This window comes from Salvelinus fontinalis, chromosome 11, assembly GCF_029448725.1.
Source record: "Salvelinus fontinalis isolate EN_2023a chromosome 11, ASM2944872v1, whole genome shotgun sequence".
Classification (NCBI taxonomy): domain Eukaryota; kingdom Metazoa; phylum Chordata; class Actinopteri; order Salmoniformes; family Salmonidae; genus Salvelinus; species Salvelinus fontinalis.
Window position 1 is genome coordinate 30,181,249 of NC_074675.1, and position 15,942 is coordinate 30,197,190.

Sequence of the window (15,942 nt, forward strand, 5' to 3'; positions counted from 1 at the left end):
CATGTTGTATTTTGATTCAGAAAGTGATCTTGACTCAGAGAGCATTGTTTATTGTTAGTTCATTGTTCATTTTAAGGGTAAATCTTAACATGACAGAAATATCCACGTAATATAGTATAGTATACAAAATACAGTACATAAATAAACTGTAGTTTGATAAGTCATACTGTTAAAACAATAATGCATAGGCAACATTCTAGCAAAGTAACTGAATATCCAGTAAAGTAATAATGTGAATACTGATAGAATCTCCATGCAATCTAGTCTAATTGACAAAAGTGAGAAATTAACAGTAAATCGAGGTAAAAATCCAAGCTGTCCTGCCTTCCTTACGGTCAAAACATACTGTCGTGAATTCAGGAGAGAGCCCCGACAAGGACTCGAACCGTGTCCAGCGACTGTCAAGCCAACACCTTAACCATTAAGCTAAGAAGTCCGAACCTCTTGACTAGGACGCTAGGTGTAGTGTTAAGGTCGCTACAATACTTTGAATTAGGGTTGCAAAGTTACGGTTACTTTCCCAAAATTCCCAAGTGCTCCAGATATCCTGGTTGGAGGTTTGCTGGATTTCCTGCTTTTTCTGCCATATTCTGGGAATCTTCCAAGTTCCACTCAGGACTTCTGGAAAACCTGGGAATTTGGGTAAAGTTAAAGGAATTTTGCAACCCTACATTTTGTATTCTACAACCGTTTCCCGTCAACTTGCTGTGTGTAATTTGACTGACCGAGTTGCTGCTGTAGCTGTACAGTACACGAAACACCTGTTTGTCAGTATTTTCATTCAGTATCTATTTCCTCCTCGCTTTAATATTTGGTCCGCATGAGAATAGCAGAAAAGCTAACTTGCTATGGGGAAAACGACTGGAATACTAAATCATTGCAAATCATTAAGTGCAATATATATATTTAAGTTATTTTGAAAAGAAAGGATAAAATAATCTGAAATATTTTAAAATCAGCGGTATTGGTCATTGTAATGAACATCTGAATCTCTTCACTGTATGTAGCCCGTCTACTTGACTCAGAATCTGTTGACTATCTACAATAATAAAAGCTGATGTTTTTAACGCTTGCAATCTCAATATAGTACATACTTCATACAGTGAAATACTGTATATTCATTTATGGCATATGGTTTTCAAACAGCATGGCGATGAGATGTCTTGAAAAACAGGGATGTGCATAGAAGTGTTAGGAAAATAGGGGATTGGGAGGCAAAGAGAGAGAGAGAGAGCAAGATCATGTGAAATGATAGGACGCGGTAGATAATATTGGACATAGAGAGAAGCCTGTACTCACGGCCCCCAGAGCTGAATGGGAATGATTGAGCAAGATGACAAAAGAAAAACCTGGAAATACATCCTGAAGTGCCCTCAGTTCACTTATTACCAAGAAATGTACATTTATGGCAGTTTAGAATAAATCAAATATGTTTAAAGTTGAATTATGAACTGGGTGGATTCGAGCCCTGAATGCTGATTGGTATGACAAAATGTTTATGGTATATTGCCAATATACCACGGCTAAGGGCTGTAAACAGGCACTCCACGTTGCGTCGTGCATAACAACAGCCCTTGGTCATGGTATATTGGCCATATACCACACCCCCAAATGCATTTTGCTTAAATAAGGGATTGTTTGATAGTATTATCTAAAAGGGTTTTGGTTTTGGCAACCAAACATTTATCCTAGGTTTAAGTTTCTCAAATGACTGATTCTTACTATCAACGGTATGGTGTGTGTGTGTGTGTGTGTGTGTGTGTGTGTGTGTGTGTGTGTGTGTGTGTGTGTGTGTGTGTGTGTGTGTGTGTGTGTGTGTGTGTGTGTGTGTGTGTGTGTGTGTGTGTGTGTGTGTGTGTGTGTGAACCAGCCTGGACCTCGCCTAGTTATCGTTCCCAAAGACAGTGTTGAGCTGCTGGGTGACCCTGATGAAGGTGGTCCTGCGGCTGAGCTCCTTGAGCTTCCCTGCGCCCACGTAGGTGCAGGTGGAGCGTACCCCGCCCAGGACATCCCGTATGGTCTCGTCCACGGGACCCTTGTAGACTACCTCTACCGTCTTTCCTTCAGATGCCCTGGGGGAAGAAAGAGGGAATGGTTTCGTGATCTCTTATGCTTCCCCAGATTAGAGTCCTGTCAAGAGGGTGTACTTGTACATCAAGCTGCCTCATGCTACAGAAACAGGAGATAGGTTCCTGGCATGCCCCTATGGGCTGTTCTGACTCAGACAAGGCTTACTTGTCCAATACTGACTTACTACTAATTCTGTCCCTAAAGTGTGTTAGTCTTATTCTTTCCCTAAAGTGTGTTAGTCTTATTCTTTCCCTAAAGTGTGCTACAAAGATAAAAACTGCTAATTTCCTGCTTTGCTGCCAGTAACATCTCTGACCTGTACTCGGCCACACCCCCGGCGTGTCTCTTCATGGCCGTGTCGGAGCTCATGCCGTAGAACAGCTTGTACTTCTTCCCGTTCTTCTCGATGACCTCGCCCCCGCTCTCTGAGTGGCCGGCCAGCATCCCGCCCAGCATCACAAAGTCCGCCCCGGCACCTGTGAGTCACACACAACCACAGCACACAGCCAATCAAAATGCAGAGCAAATCCAGCCGGGGTCAGACACATAGTACTCTGTTGTAGAGTCTCTGTACATGGTTGAAGGCTGATTAAAGTAAGTACTGTATGCTCCGTGAGCTGAAAAATCGAATTTGACCGTTACAAAACTCACCAAAAGCCTTGGAAACGTCACCGGGGCAAGTGCATCCACCATCCTTTATGAGAGAAAAAGAAAATAGGGAATAATAAAATAATGCACATTTTCAGGGAAAGTCTCTGTCCTCGGAACAATCTTTGTATGTACAGGGACAGTGACACACCTTGATTGTAAATAAGAATCTAATGTTTTAAACACTTGTACATTAATGTGGATGCTACAGTGATTACGGATAGTCCTGAATGAATTGTGAATAATGATGAGTCATAGCATCCACATTAATTGTAGATGTGTTTAGAAACATATTCTATTCTTATTTAGAATAAAAGTGACTCCAAAATGACACAATACATTATTTACCATTCATTTGTATTGGGCACAAAAATGATCGAAAACACAAACAAAACAAACAGCAAATGCATCCAACAAGTTTGTAGAGTCACAAGCTCGATGTAATCATTGTTTGCTTGGAATATGAGACAAAATACTAAACTTTTGACTACACTATAAGTGTAATTGTCCCAATACTTTAGGTCCCCTAAAATGGGGGGACTATGTATACAAAAAATGCTGTAATTTCTACACGGTTCACCAGATATGGATGGAAATACCCCCAAAATTAAAGCGGACAGTCTGCACTTTAACCTCATAGTCATTGTATAATTTAGAATCCAAAGTGCTGGAGTACAGAGCCAAATCAACACAAAAAAACGTGTCACTGTCCCAATACTTTGAGCTCACTGTGTATGTACAGTTCATTCAGAAAGTATTCAGACCCCTTGACCTTTTCCACATTTTGTTACCTTACAGCCTTATTCTAAAATGGATTTAGAGAAAATACCCCATAAGCAAAAACAGGTTTTATGATTTTTTTGTTGTTGAAATGTATATGTAAAAAAACAAACTGAAATATCAAATTTATATAAGTATTCAGACCCTTTACTCAGTACTTTGTTAAAGTACCTTTGGCAGCGATTACAGCCTCGAGTCTTCTTGGGTATGACGCTACAAACTTGGCACATCTGTATTTGGGGAGTTTATCCCATTCTTCTCTGCAGATCCTCTCAAGCTCTGTCAGGTTGGATGGGGAGCGTCGCTGCACAGCTATTTTCAGGTCTCTCCAGAGATGTTCGATCGGGTTCAAGTCCGGGCTCTGGCTGGACCACTCAAGGACATTCAGAGACTTGTCCCGAAGCCACTCCTGCATTGACAACAACCCTACGCACACAGCCAAGACCTGTTAGAAGGTGAACCTTTGCCCCAGTCTGAGGTCCTGAGCGCTCTGGAGCAGGTTTTCATCAAGGTTCTTTGCTCTGTTCATCTTTCCCTCGATCCTGACTAGTCTCCCAGTCCCTGCCGCTGAAAAACATCCCCACAACATGATTCTGCCATCACCATGCTTCACCATAGGGATGGTGCCAGGTTTCCTCAAAACGTGACACTTGGCATTCAGGCCAACGAGTTCAACCTTGGTTTCATCAGACCAGAGAATCTTGTTGAGTCCTTTAGGTGCCTTTTGGCAAACTCCAAGTGGGCTGTCATGTGCCTTTTCCTGAGAAGTGGTTTCTGTCTGACCACTCTACCATAAAGGCCTAATTGGTGGAGTGCTGCAGAGATGGTTGTCCTTCTGGAAGGTTCTCCCATCTCCACAGAGGAACTCGGGAGCTCTGTCAGAGTGACCATCGGGTTCTTGGTCACCTCCCTGACCAAGGTCCTTCTCCTCAGATTGCTCAGTTTGGCCGGGCGACCAGCTCTAGGAAGAGTCTTGGTGGTTCCAAACTTCTTCCATTTAAGAATGATGGAGGCCACTGTGTTCTTGGGGATCTTCAATGCTGCAGACAATTTTTGGTATCCTTCCCCAGATCTGTGCCTCGACACAATCCTGTCTCGGACCTCTATGGACAACTCCTTCGACCTCATGGCTTGGTTTTTGCTCTGACATGCACTGTCAACTGTGTGACCTTGTATAGACAGGTATGTGCCTTTCCAAATCATGTCCAATCAACTTAATTTACCCCAGGTGGACTCCAATGAAGTTGTAGAAACATCTCAAATATGATCAAAGGAAACAGGATGGACCTAAACTCAATTTCGAGTCTCATAGCAAAGGGTTCTGAATTTGTTATTGATCTTTTATAAATTAGCAAAAATGTCTAAAAACCTGTTTTCGCTTCGTCATTATGGGGTATTGTGTGTAGATTGATGAGATTATATTTAAAAAAAATCTATTTTAGAATAAGGCTGTAATGTAACAAAACGTGGAAAAAGTGAAGGGGTCTGAATACTTTCCAAATGCACTGTATGTGTGTATAATGAAGTTCAGGGTGTTTAAACGTTTTATAAAGACTGTTGAGCCAAAAGGATGTGAGTGTATAACTATATGTGTATAATAATAATGGAGGCTTACAGAGATGATGTGTCCGCCCAGGCCGTGAGCAGCATCGGCACACTCTATCACAGCGCTCAGCTGGGGATAACCCACCCCTGTTTTCTTACGGGTGGTGCACACAGAGCCTACAGACAGACAGACATACATACAGACAGAAAGTTAGGTGTTTGTCAGTACGATCAGACCTCAATTCAATACGACGATCCAGAAAAACAGCAACGTGATAGTCCCCCGTTTATGACATCACCTGGTCCGATGCCCACTTTGATGATGTCAGCGCCAGCGAGGATCAGCTCCTCCACCATCTCCCCGGTAACCACATTCCCCGCCTGTGGCAAAGACAACACAATCACTTTCAGTGTCTTAAATGGTGCACTATTATATAGTGCACCACTTTTGACTAGTCCTATATGGCCTCAATTGACACCCTGAGTGCACTACTTTGACAAGAGCCCTCGGGAATAGTGTGATTTGAGACGTATCAACTATCATCAATATCATCACTGTAAAAACACTCCAAAAGGCCTAACCGGAGTTCGCCCAATAGAAAAGACAGCGTAGAGGAGTCACTGACCATGATGGTGTGTGTCGGGTACTTCTGACGCACGTCTTTAACAAAGTGGACAAAGTGCTCAGAGTAGCCATTGGCCACATCCACACAAATGTACTGGAGCTGAGGCACAGCGGCTGTGATCTCACCCAGCCTGTCAAAGTCCCCTTCACCTGTCCCTGTGCTGACTGCCATACTCTAAGAGAGCGGGAGGGAGGGAGAGAGTCAGAGAGCGAGAGAAAGAGATAGAGAGACCAAATTAACACGTCATTAAAAAACAAGAGGAGTCTTGTCATACAGTTATTACAAGGAGTCATACTTTAGATTACAACTGATATTGTTTCAACGTACCGGTACACATTCTGGATTCTTTGTTGCAAACTCCTTCCAGTCATCTACTGAATAGTGCTTGTGAATGGCAGTGAAGAGTGTGAACTGTGGGGGAGAAAGAGAGACAAGAACACTTACTTCAAAAACACCTTTAAAGTTATAAAACCTATGTGTACAGAGACTTCCGAAAGTATTCAGACCCCTTGACTTTTCCCACATTTTGTTACGTTACAGCCTTATTCTAAAATGGATGAAATTTTAAAAAAATCCTCAGATCTACACACAATATCCCATAATGACAAGGTGAAAACAGGTTTTTAGAAATGTTTGCAAATTTATAAAAAATAAAGAACAGAAATACCTTATTTACATAAGTATTCAGAGCTATAAAACTCGAAATTGAGCTCAGGTGCATCCTGTTTCCATTGTTCAACTTGACTGGAGTCCATCTGTGGTAAATTCAATTGATTGGACATGATTTGGAAAGGCACACACCTGTCTAGAAGGTCCCACAATTGACAGTGAAAAAACCAAGCCATGTGGTCGAAGGGCATTGTCCTTAGAACTCTGAGACAGGATTGTGTCGAGGCACAGATCTGGGGAAGGGTACCAAAACATTTACGCAGCATTGAAGTTCCCCAAGAACACAGTGGCCTCCATCATTCTTAAATGGAAGAAGTTTGGAACCACCAAGACTCTTCCTAGAGCTGGCCGCCCGGGCCAAACTGAGCAATCGGGGGAAAAGGACCTTGGTCAGGGAGGTGACCAAGAACCCGATGGTCACTCTGACAGAGCTCTAGAGTTCCTCTGTGGAAATGGGAGAACCTTCCAGAAGGACAACCATCTCTGCAGCACTCCACCAATCAGGCCTTTATGGTAGAGTGGCCAGGCAGAAGCCACTCCTCAGTAAAAGGGACATACATGACAGCCCGCTTGGAGTTTGCCAAAAGGCACCTAAAGACTCTCAGACTATGAGAAACAAGATTATCTCTTTGGTCTGAATGCCAAGCGTCACGTCTGGAGGAAACCTGGCAACATCCCTATGGTGAAGCATGGTGGTGGCAGCATCATGCTGCGGTGATGTTTTTCAGTGGCAGGGACTGGGAGACTAGTCAGAATCGAGGCAAATATGAACTGAGCAAAGTACAGAGAGATCCTTGATGAAAACCTGCTCCAGAGCGCTCAGGACCTCAGACTGGGTTGAAGGTTCACCTTCCAACAGGACAACGACCCTAAGCACACAGCCAAGACAATGCAGGTGTGGCTTCGGGGGAAGTCTCTGAAAGTCCTTGAGTGGCCCAGCCAGAGCCCGGACTTGAACCCGATTGAACATCTCTGGAGAGACCTGAAAATAGCTGTGCAACGACACTCCCCATCCAACCTGACAGAGCTTGAGAGGATCTGCGGAGAAGAATGTGAGAAACTCCCCAAATACAGGTGTGCCAAGCTTGTAGCATCATACCCAAGAAGACTCAATGGTGTAATCGCTGTTAAAGGTGCTTCAACAAAGTACTGAGTAAAGGGTCTGAACACTTATGTAAATGTAATATTTCATTTTTTTATTTTTAATAAATTAGTAAACATTTCTAAAAACCTGTTTTTGCTTTGTTATTCTGGGGTATTGTGTGTGGATTGATGAGGGGGGAAACTATTTAATACATTTTAGAACAAGACTGTAACGTAACAAAATGTGGAAAAAGGTGTCTGAATACTTTCCGAAGGCACTATACTGTATTTGTAGTGTGCTTTCTATGGGAGCCAGGAGGGGATATTTGTGGGAGTAGAGGTTGTTTAGTATTAGAAGGTTGGACTGAGGGAGGAGGTTGATGATTGCTTTTTGGTATCTATACCCAATGATGTATATACACACACTTTGTATTTCTCTATGTCTATACCTTGGACAAAGCCAGAGCCATCTCGAAGGTGCCGACAGTGTCCATGTTGGCTGCAACGATGGGGATTCCTCTGTAGCTTCCCTTGGAGTTCCTGAAGGTGTAACTTCTCATCAGGTCAACCTGGAGGAGAAGGACAGACAGGCAGACAGACAGACAGGCAGAGAAGCAGGCAGACAGGCAGAAAAGCAGGCAGGCAAAAAGACAGACAGACGTACGTACGGAGGGACAGACAGACGTGTTATAATTAGAGAAAAATACTTAATTATTATTGAAGAGCGATATGCTGTGTTTGTCTGGTACAAACGGGTATTTGAACACAACAGAACAATACATAAACAGTACAAAATAGGACAAAGGAGTTATGCACCTCACTACGGGACTTGAGTGTGCTTCGTTTCGGACGGAGAAGTACGTCCTTGAAGTCCAACTTGATGTCATTCTCAATGCGAGGCATTTCTACTGCTGGTTATCTGTAGTATGGACACGTATCTTTGTCTGCTCTGTCTGCAATGAGGTCGACAAAACGAACAACAAAATAGAACAGGCTGTCATACCAACCCTCACACAAGGTTGTGTTGGTTACTTTCTAAATGTAATCCGTTAGTTACTAGTTACCTGATCTAAATTTTAATCAGTAACGTATTTTTCTGGATTACCCAAATCCGTAATTACTTTCAGTTACTTTTGGATTACTTTCCCCTTAAAAAGGTATTAGTAGAAGACAAAAATAATCCATCAAATACATCTGGTGTGTTATCATAGTGGTCTCTGACTTGTGGTCAGACTCGCTCAGGTGGAACAAACATCCTAAGTGAATAAAACAATAATCCAAGAAGTAATCATCTAGTTTTTCAAAAGTATCTGTAATCTGATTATAATATTTTTGCAGGTAATGTAACGGATTTAAAATTACATTTTAAATGAGCGGTGCAGGATAGTTGCTTGGCTTTGGAACATTCTCAGCACATTTAACGAACTTGACAAAAAACATTATTTTCTTGGTATTTCATTAGGCTACGTTAACAGAACGTTTCCTAAAAGTTAAAACATGGTTACATTTCATTTCAATTTTGGTAATGTTCTAGGAACGTTCTCCAACTGGTTTGACATTGGGTATGTTCTCAAATAGGCTAGTTTAGAGAATGTTAAGAGAACATATATATTATGTGGGAATTTCAATACTTCAGCATAATATTTCCGACAGGTTTCCTCATGGTTCAAGTTGAATTAATCAGCGGCGTCAAACTCATTCCATTGAGAGCCATGTGTCTGCGGGTTTTTGTTTTTTCCTTTCAATTAAGACCTAGACAACCAGGTGAGGGGAGTTCCCTTCTAATTAGTGACCTTAATTCATCAATCAAGTACAAGGCTGAAGCAAAAACCCGCAGACACTCGGCCCTCCATGGAATGAGTTTGACACATGTGGTTTGAATAGACTAAAATTAACAGCTTTGCATGTGTTTAAAAAACATGGAATTCAATAAATGTTAAGAAAAACAAAAACCTCCAAAAAACCTATACTTTTTGTTTTCAGAGCGTTAATAAAACCTCCCAGGAAAACTTTCAAGGAACCATAGTAAAACGTTCTCAGAACCTCGCTACAACCTAACAGTAAACCTTCCCAGAACAGGCTACATTTTCACTTCTGTTCTCAGTGCGTTTAAATAAATTAGTAAATCAGTTTTACTATTCAGGAAACATATGGACTTGCTCCCAGAACCAATGTCAAACCAAAAACATACGTTCCCACAACTTACATGTAATCAGTTACTACTCCACAACCCTCCCCATACACACGCACTCACTCAAACTAACGCACAATATTTTTATTAAATCATACACAAATGCACATTTTTGTAATTGTATGATTATACAAATTCCAATCAAACATAAGGAAAAACGAGGGAGAACGTGATAAACAATGTGTGCATAACTAATAGGTCACAGAAAACAGCAGAGTAAGCAGATTTTTGCATAAAATCCCATTGATGGTCTGTTCATTTTAGTGACAGTGGGGCAAGAAAAAAAATACACCCTTTAAAAAAATGTAAGTAATTTTAAGATCATCACTATCAAATTAACAGAATATCCACAATGGGCCAAATGAGATATCGCTTGTGACTAACGAATTTTAGTTAATTACTATAGAGCACCCGCTGTCGCTTGGGTCAATCATTGTAATTTTGTAAATGCCGGCTCTCTATGGCGATCTAAGACACATTAAGTTTCGCCAAAATCGGACCAGTGGTGTCTGAGATATTGCGTGTGTCTAACAGATGGAAACCCGGTGATCCATAGATAGTCCATAAGGACTATCTATTTTTCTATTACCAGAAAAAAACGGGGGACTATCTAGCAATAGGATATATACAAAAGCATGTGGACACACCTTCAAATGAGTGGATTTGGCTATTTCAGCCACACTCGTTGCTGACAGGTGTATATAATCGAGGACACAGCCATGCAATCTCCATAGACAAACACTGGCAGTAGAATGGCCTAACTGAAGAGCTCAGTGACTTTCAAAGTGGCACCGTCATAGGATGCCACCTTTCAAACAAGTCAGTTTGTCAAATTTCTGCCCTGCTAAAGCTGCCCCGGTCAACTGTAAGTGCTGTTATTGTGAAGTGGAAATGTCTAGGAGCAACAACGGCTCAGCCTCAAAGTGGTAGGCCACATAAGCTCACAGAACGGGACTGCCGAGTGCTGAAGCGCGTAGAGCGTAAAAATCATCTGTCCTTGGTTGCAACACTCACTACTGAGTTCCAAACTGCCTCTGGAAGCAAGGTCAGCACAATAACTGTTAGTCGGAAGCTTCATGAAATGGGTTTCCATGGCCGAGCAGCTAGACACAAGCCTAAGATCACCATGCGCAATGCCAAGCGTCGGCTGGGGTGGTGTCAAGCGCACCACCATTTGTCTCTGAAGCAGTGGAAACGCGTTCTCTGGAGTGATGAATCACGCTTCACTATCTGGCAGTCCGATGGACGAATCTGGGTTTGACGGATGCCAGGAGAACGCCACCTACACCTAGTGCTAACTGTAAAGTTTGGTGGAGGAGGAATAATGGTCTGGGCTTGTTTTTCATTGTTCAAGCTAGGCCCCTTAGTTCCAGTGAAGGGAAATCTTCAAATCAAATCAAACCACACTGCCAGTTCTCTGACCTCCTCCCTATAGGCTGTCACATCGTTGTCGGAGATCAGGCCTACCACTGTTGTGTCGTCAGCAAACTTAATGATGGAGTTGGAGTCGTGTTTGGCCACGCAGTCGTGGGTGAACAGGGAATACAGGGGGGGACTAAGTACACAACCCTGTGGGGTCCCAGTGTTAAGGATCAGCGTGGCAGACGTGTTATTGCCTACTCTTACCACCAGGGGGAGTCCTGTCAGGAAGTCCAGGATCCAGTTGCAAAGGGAGGTGTTTAGTCCCAGAGTCCTTAGCTTAGTGATGAGCTTCGTGGGCACTTTGGTGTTGAACGCTGAGTTGTAGTCAATGAACAGCATTCTCACATAGGTGTTCCTTTTGTCCAGGTGGGAAAGGGCAGTGTGGAGTGCGATTGAGATTGCGTCATCTGTGGATCTGTTGCGGCGGTATGCGAATTGGAGTGGGTCTAGGGTGTCTGGGAGGATGCTGTTGATGTGAGCCATGACCAGCCTTTCAAAGCACTTCATGGCTACTGACGTGAGTGCCACGGGGCAGTAATCATTTAGGCAGGTTACCTTCGCTTCCTTGGGCACAGGGACTATGGTGGTCTGCTTGAAACATGTAGATATTTCAGACTCGGTCAGGGAGAGGTTGAAAATGTCAGTGAAGACCCTTGCCAGTTTGTCCGCGCATGTTTTGAGTACACGTCCTGGTAATCAGTCTGGCCCAGCGGCTTTGTGAATGTTGACCTGTTTAAAGGTTTTGTTCACATCGGCTACCGAGAGCGTTATCACACAGTCATCCAGAACAGCTGGTGCTTTTTTTTCTTCCTGATTGCACATGTGACATCCTGGTAAATATTTGGTAAAACTGATTTATGTTTGCCTGCAGTAAAGTCCCCGGTCACTAGGAGCGCCGCTTCTGGGTGAACATTTTCTTCTTTGCTTATGGCCTTGTAGAGTTGGTTGAGAGCGGTCTTAGTGCCAGCTTCGCTTTGTGGTGGGAAATAGACGGCTACGCATAATACAGATAAGAACTCTCTTGGTAGATAGTGTGGTCGACAGCTTATCATAAGGTACTCTACCTCAGGCGAGCAATACTTTGAGACTTCTTTAATATTAGACATCGCGCCCCAGCTGTTATTGACAAAAATACACATCCCCCACCACTCGTCTTACCAGAGGTAGCGTCTCTGTTCTGCCGGTGCATGGAAAATCCGACCAGCTCTAAATTGTCCGTTTCTTCATTCAGCCACGTCTTGGTGAAACATAAGATGTTACAGTTTTTAATGTCTCTTTGGCAGGATAATCTTAATAGTAGGTCATGAATTTTATTTTCCAACTATTGCACGTTAGCAAGGAGAATGGAAGGCATTGGGAGTTTGCTCGCTCACTTCCGGATTCTCAGAAGGATCCTCGATCTGCGTCCTCTTTTCCGGCGTCTTTTCTTCACGCAAAATGCGTGGATCTGGGCTTGTTCCAGTGAAAGTAGGATATCCTTCTCGTCGGACTCGTTAAAGGAAAACGTTTCTTCCAGTCCGTGGTTAGCAATTGCTTTTCTGATCTCCAGAAGTTATTTTCGGTCATAAGAGACGGTAGCAGCAACATTATGTACACAATAAGTTACGAAATAAATTGCACAAAACGCAAAAAAAATATTAAATTGCACAATTGGTTGGGAGAATGTAAAACGTCAGCCATGTTTTTCGGCGCCATCTAACGCTACAGCTTACAATGACATTCTAGATGATTCTGTGCTTCCAACTTTGTGGCAACAGTTTGGGGAAGGCCCTTTCCTGTTTCCGCATGACAATGCCCCCGTGCACAAAGCGAGGTCATACAGAAATGGTTTGTTGAGATCGGTGTGGAAGAACTTGACTGGCCTGCACAGAGCCCTGACCTCAACCCCATCAAACACTTTTGGGATGAATTGGAATGCCAACTGCAAACCAGGCCTAATCGCCCAACCTCACTAATGCTCTTGTGGCTGAATGGAAACAGGTCCCTGCAGCAGTGTTCCAACATCTAGTGGAAAGACTTCCCAGAAGAGTGGAGGCTGTTATAGCAGCAAAGGGGGACAAAATCCATATTAATGCCCATGATTTTGGAATGAGATTCTCGACGAGCAGTGTCGACATACTTTTGGTCATGTAACGTAGCTACTAAAAAATCTAGTCAGTACAGGCTATCCTGCTGTCATTTCGATGGTCCTGTCAAAATTCAAGGTTAGCTAATATTGAATCAAAACCGCCAAATGAGGTTAAATTCCCTATATATGTACAGTTAGATGTAATTATATAAGTAACCATGTTCTTCTCTACGAAATGAGGCATAAACTTCTTACCGTTATGAAATGTATGAGAAAGATGTCTCATTTCACCAGCACTGTTTCCGCTACAAATGCGAGGCATGAATGCTTAAGAGGACGGGTCTTTACTGTAAAGCCATTATTGTAGTTCTATTATTCGACTATCTGTGATATTTTTGGTGCAGTGGATGTTGAGAAAAGACTACAAATAAAGACTCATTTACGTAAGTTTTTTTTAAAGTCTACGATTATTATTTTTTTTGACAGTAGTAATGGGGCTACCTCTAGGGATTTTTCGCACAATAACTAAACTATTTAAATAAACATATTTAATCTAATACAACTTTTTGACGGAGAAAACGTAACACCGTACTGTAGTTTACTAAGCACATCGCGGAACTCTTTCGTTGTGAGCACGGAGAATAGTGGGACCTATTTCTGAGAAACACAGGAACTTCAATTGAATTCTTTGCGTCAAAGAAAGATTGGTGTAGAAATGTCTCATATTGTAGCTAAGCAGGATACCACATTTATCTGATATTACACAGATACCAAATCAGTTATAGTATAATTGTGTTTAGAAAACAAAATAAGTCAAAATGTTGATTAAAGTCAAGGTAAGAGAACGTCAGACATGCAGCCACACAAGCAATTTGGCTAGTTTAGGTTTTAATTCAGCTGCTCAGTGCACACAGTCAGTAGCTAGCTAGCTACATGGGTCCATAAAATAAGAATCGAATAATTTAGATAGATCATAAGTAACTAACTGACGCGTGCTGGTTATGAAGGCATCCTCTTTAACATGACTAACTATTTTATCAATGTCTGTCAGACACTCACTGGGAAAGAAATTGAGATTGACATAGAGCCCACAGACAAGGTATGTCGCTAGAATTTTTTCCAGTATTCCCTTTGTTCCTTATCAGTGTGTGTGTGTGTGTGTGTGTGTGCGCATGCCACAGCCCTCAGTGAAACCATACAGTGATATTATGTATTCAGTGTGTGTATTCTCTGGCTCGTCTCTTGTCAGGTGGAGAGGATTAAAGAGCGAGTGGAGGAGAAAGAGGGGATTCCGCCTCAGCAACAGAGGTTGATCTACAGTGGGAAACAAATGTAAGGCACAGAGGCAACACCGTGGAATTAATCACGTGTAAAAGAAACCTTAGCTTATATATTCTCTGTGTTCAAGTGGTTGTCCTGCATTAGTCTTGGAAGTTCCAGACCTAGGGCAACAGCACTGGACCATTGTTAATGTAGGAGGCAACCCGTCTTCCTACACGTCCACAGACATTCTCTCTAGTCAGTGGTCAGATAACAACACACACAAAAATAACAGTTTGTGCATGAGAATGAAATTGTCGTTCTCTTCCTAATATCAGCTTCTTTCCCTCAGGAACGATGAGAAGACAGCAGCAGACTACAAGATCCAGGGAGGCTCCGTACTACACCTGGTCCTTGCGCTAAGAGGAGGGGAGGTCCTCCACTGTCCCACGAGCCTCCTGCTTGCCTTGTAACCACCACACCCGCCTTGGTCCCAGTAGATGTTGCTCTTAGGCACAGATCTAGCATAAACCTCCTCAAATCCAAACCGTAACAATTATGGGCTATAAATGCTGAACTGACCATAGATCAGTGCTTATCGGCAACTTCAGCCCTCTCCCCTTGGGACAGGCCACCCTAGACCTTTTTGGAGACATATTACCCTGTTACAATCACTCATGTGTCATTAATATTAAAATATGAGGGCCCTGCTTCATATCTGTAAAGAGAAGGTTTTGTCCTTTGGGCTTATCACCATGTCACTCGCTCCTGTCCCTCCCTCTTTTGTGTGCATCAAACTGATGATGCAGATGTTACGTTTACAATGCATGAAAGTGAGAAATTATTATTTTAAGTAGATGAATGTAATGGTTTAGTTTGTCAATAAAAAAAACATCAGTTATCAGTGACTGGTGTTGTTTTATCATTAATGATGTGTTTAATGTTATAGAACTGAAAGGTACGTTCTGTAGGAAAAATACAAACGCCACGCCAGTCATCAACAATTAATATACTTCAGTATATATTTATTTATCTCTTGTTACTATATGTACATTCATGCTGAAACAGAAACAGTTGTCATGTGATCAAGAAAATCTCCTGGCTCTATGTGTAAGGGAGGTGGTTGGACTTACGATCCAGTCAAAAATAATTTTCAGCAGAAAAGTATAAAAAAATAGCTTCATTTATTTTAACTATCGGTCTATTAGTCACCCAATGGTGCCAGGAGGATTAAGTATGGGGGTCACAATCATATTGCTTAGAACAAAAACGTAGTGAGACTTCACATCATGTATTGCATGGCTTTTAGCACGTCCATCTACATCAACACATAGATAGCCATAACCTGGTTAAGTTTGTTGTTATTGCGCTCACCATTGTTTCACTTGGTGAGCGCAACATTCAGTGTGGTTTAACCAGGCTAGCATAGACTGGTAAGAGGTCTTAAGACAAAGGTGGTGGATCATTAACATAAAGCCAGCCCTCTATGGAAACCAGTGAGCTATTGAGTGTTCATTGGCTTTTGGCAGTGTGGAGAAGGCAGTGTGAATGTACTGAGAAGGCCTCAAACTGGTTATAAA

General features: G+C 42.4%; 2 protein-coding genes across 2 annotated transcripts; one reads left to right on the plus strand and one right to left on the minus strand.

Annotated features, from left to right (window-relative positions):
• Positions 1-34: 34 nt before the first annotated feature.
• Positions 35-13,466, minus strand: LOC129865493 (GMP reductase 2-like). The gene is made up of 10 exons (XM_055938338.1): positions 13,358-13,466; positions 8,238-8,374; positions 7,871-7,990; positions 5,997-6,080; positions 5,670-5,843; positions 5,343-5,424; positions 5,114-5,220; positions 2,722-2,764; positions 2,387-2,546; positions 35-2,072 (listed from the first exon to the last, which is right to left on the minus strand). Exons 2-10 carry the CDS (start codon positions 8,322-8,324, stop codon positions 1,883-1,885), a joined length of 1,047 nt encoding a protein of 348 aa, XP_055794313.1. The 5' UTR covers positions 8,325-8,374; positions 13,358-13,466; the 3' UTR covers positions 35-1,882.
• A 268-nt stretch (positions 13,467-13,734) lies between these two features.
• On the plus strand, positions 13,735-15,291 carry LOC129865495 (NEDD8-like). The gene is made up of 4 exons (XM_055938341.1): positions 13,735-13,938; positions 14,154-14,201; positions 14,352-14,434; positions 14,715-15,291. The coding sequence occupies exons 1-4, from the start codon at positions 13,921-13,923 to the stop codon at positions 14,833-14,835; spliced, it is 270 nt and encodes an 89-aa protein (XP_055794316.1). The 5' UTR covers positions 13,735-13,920; the 3' UTR covers positions 14,836-15,291.
• The last annotated feature ends 651 nt before the right edge of the window (positions 15,292-15,942 follow it).

Coding starts and splice junctions, on each gene's coding strand:
- LOC129865493 (XM_055938338.1), bottom strand. CDS start 8,324: ATGCCTCGCATTGAGAATGACATCAAGTTGGACTTCAAGGACGTACTT. Junction 7,991..8,237: donor CACTCAAGTCCCGTAGTGAG/GTGCATAACTCC, acceptor CTTCTCCTCCAG/GTTGACCTGATGAGAAGTTA. Junction 5,425..5,669: donor ACCCGACACACACCATCATG/GTCAGTGACTCC, acceptor TCTTTGCCACAG/GCGGGGAATGTGGTTACCGG.
- LOC129865495 (XM_055938341.1), top strand. Junction 14,202..14,351: donor ACATAGAGCCCACAGACAAG/GTATGTCGCTAG, acceptor GTCTCTTGTCAG/GTGGAGAGGATTAAAGAGCG. Junction 14,435..14,714: donor ATCTACAGTGGGAAACAAAT/GTAAGGCACAGA, acceptor TCTTTCCCTCAG/GAACGATGAGAAGACAGCAG.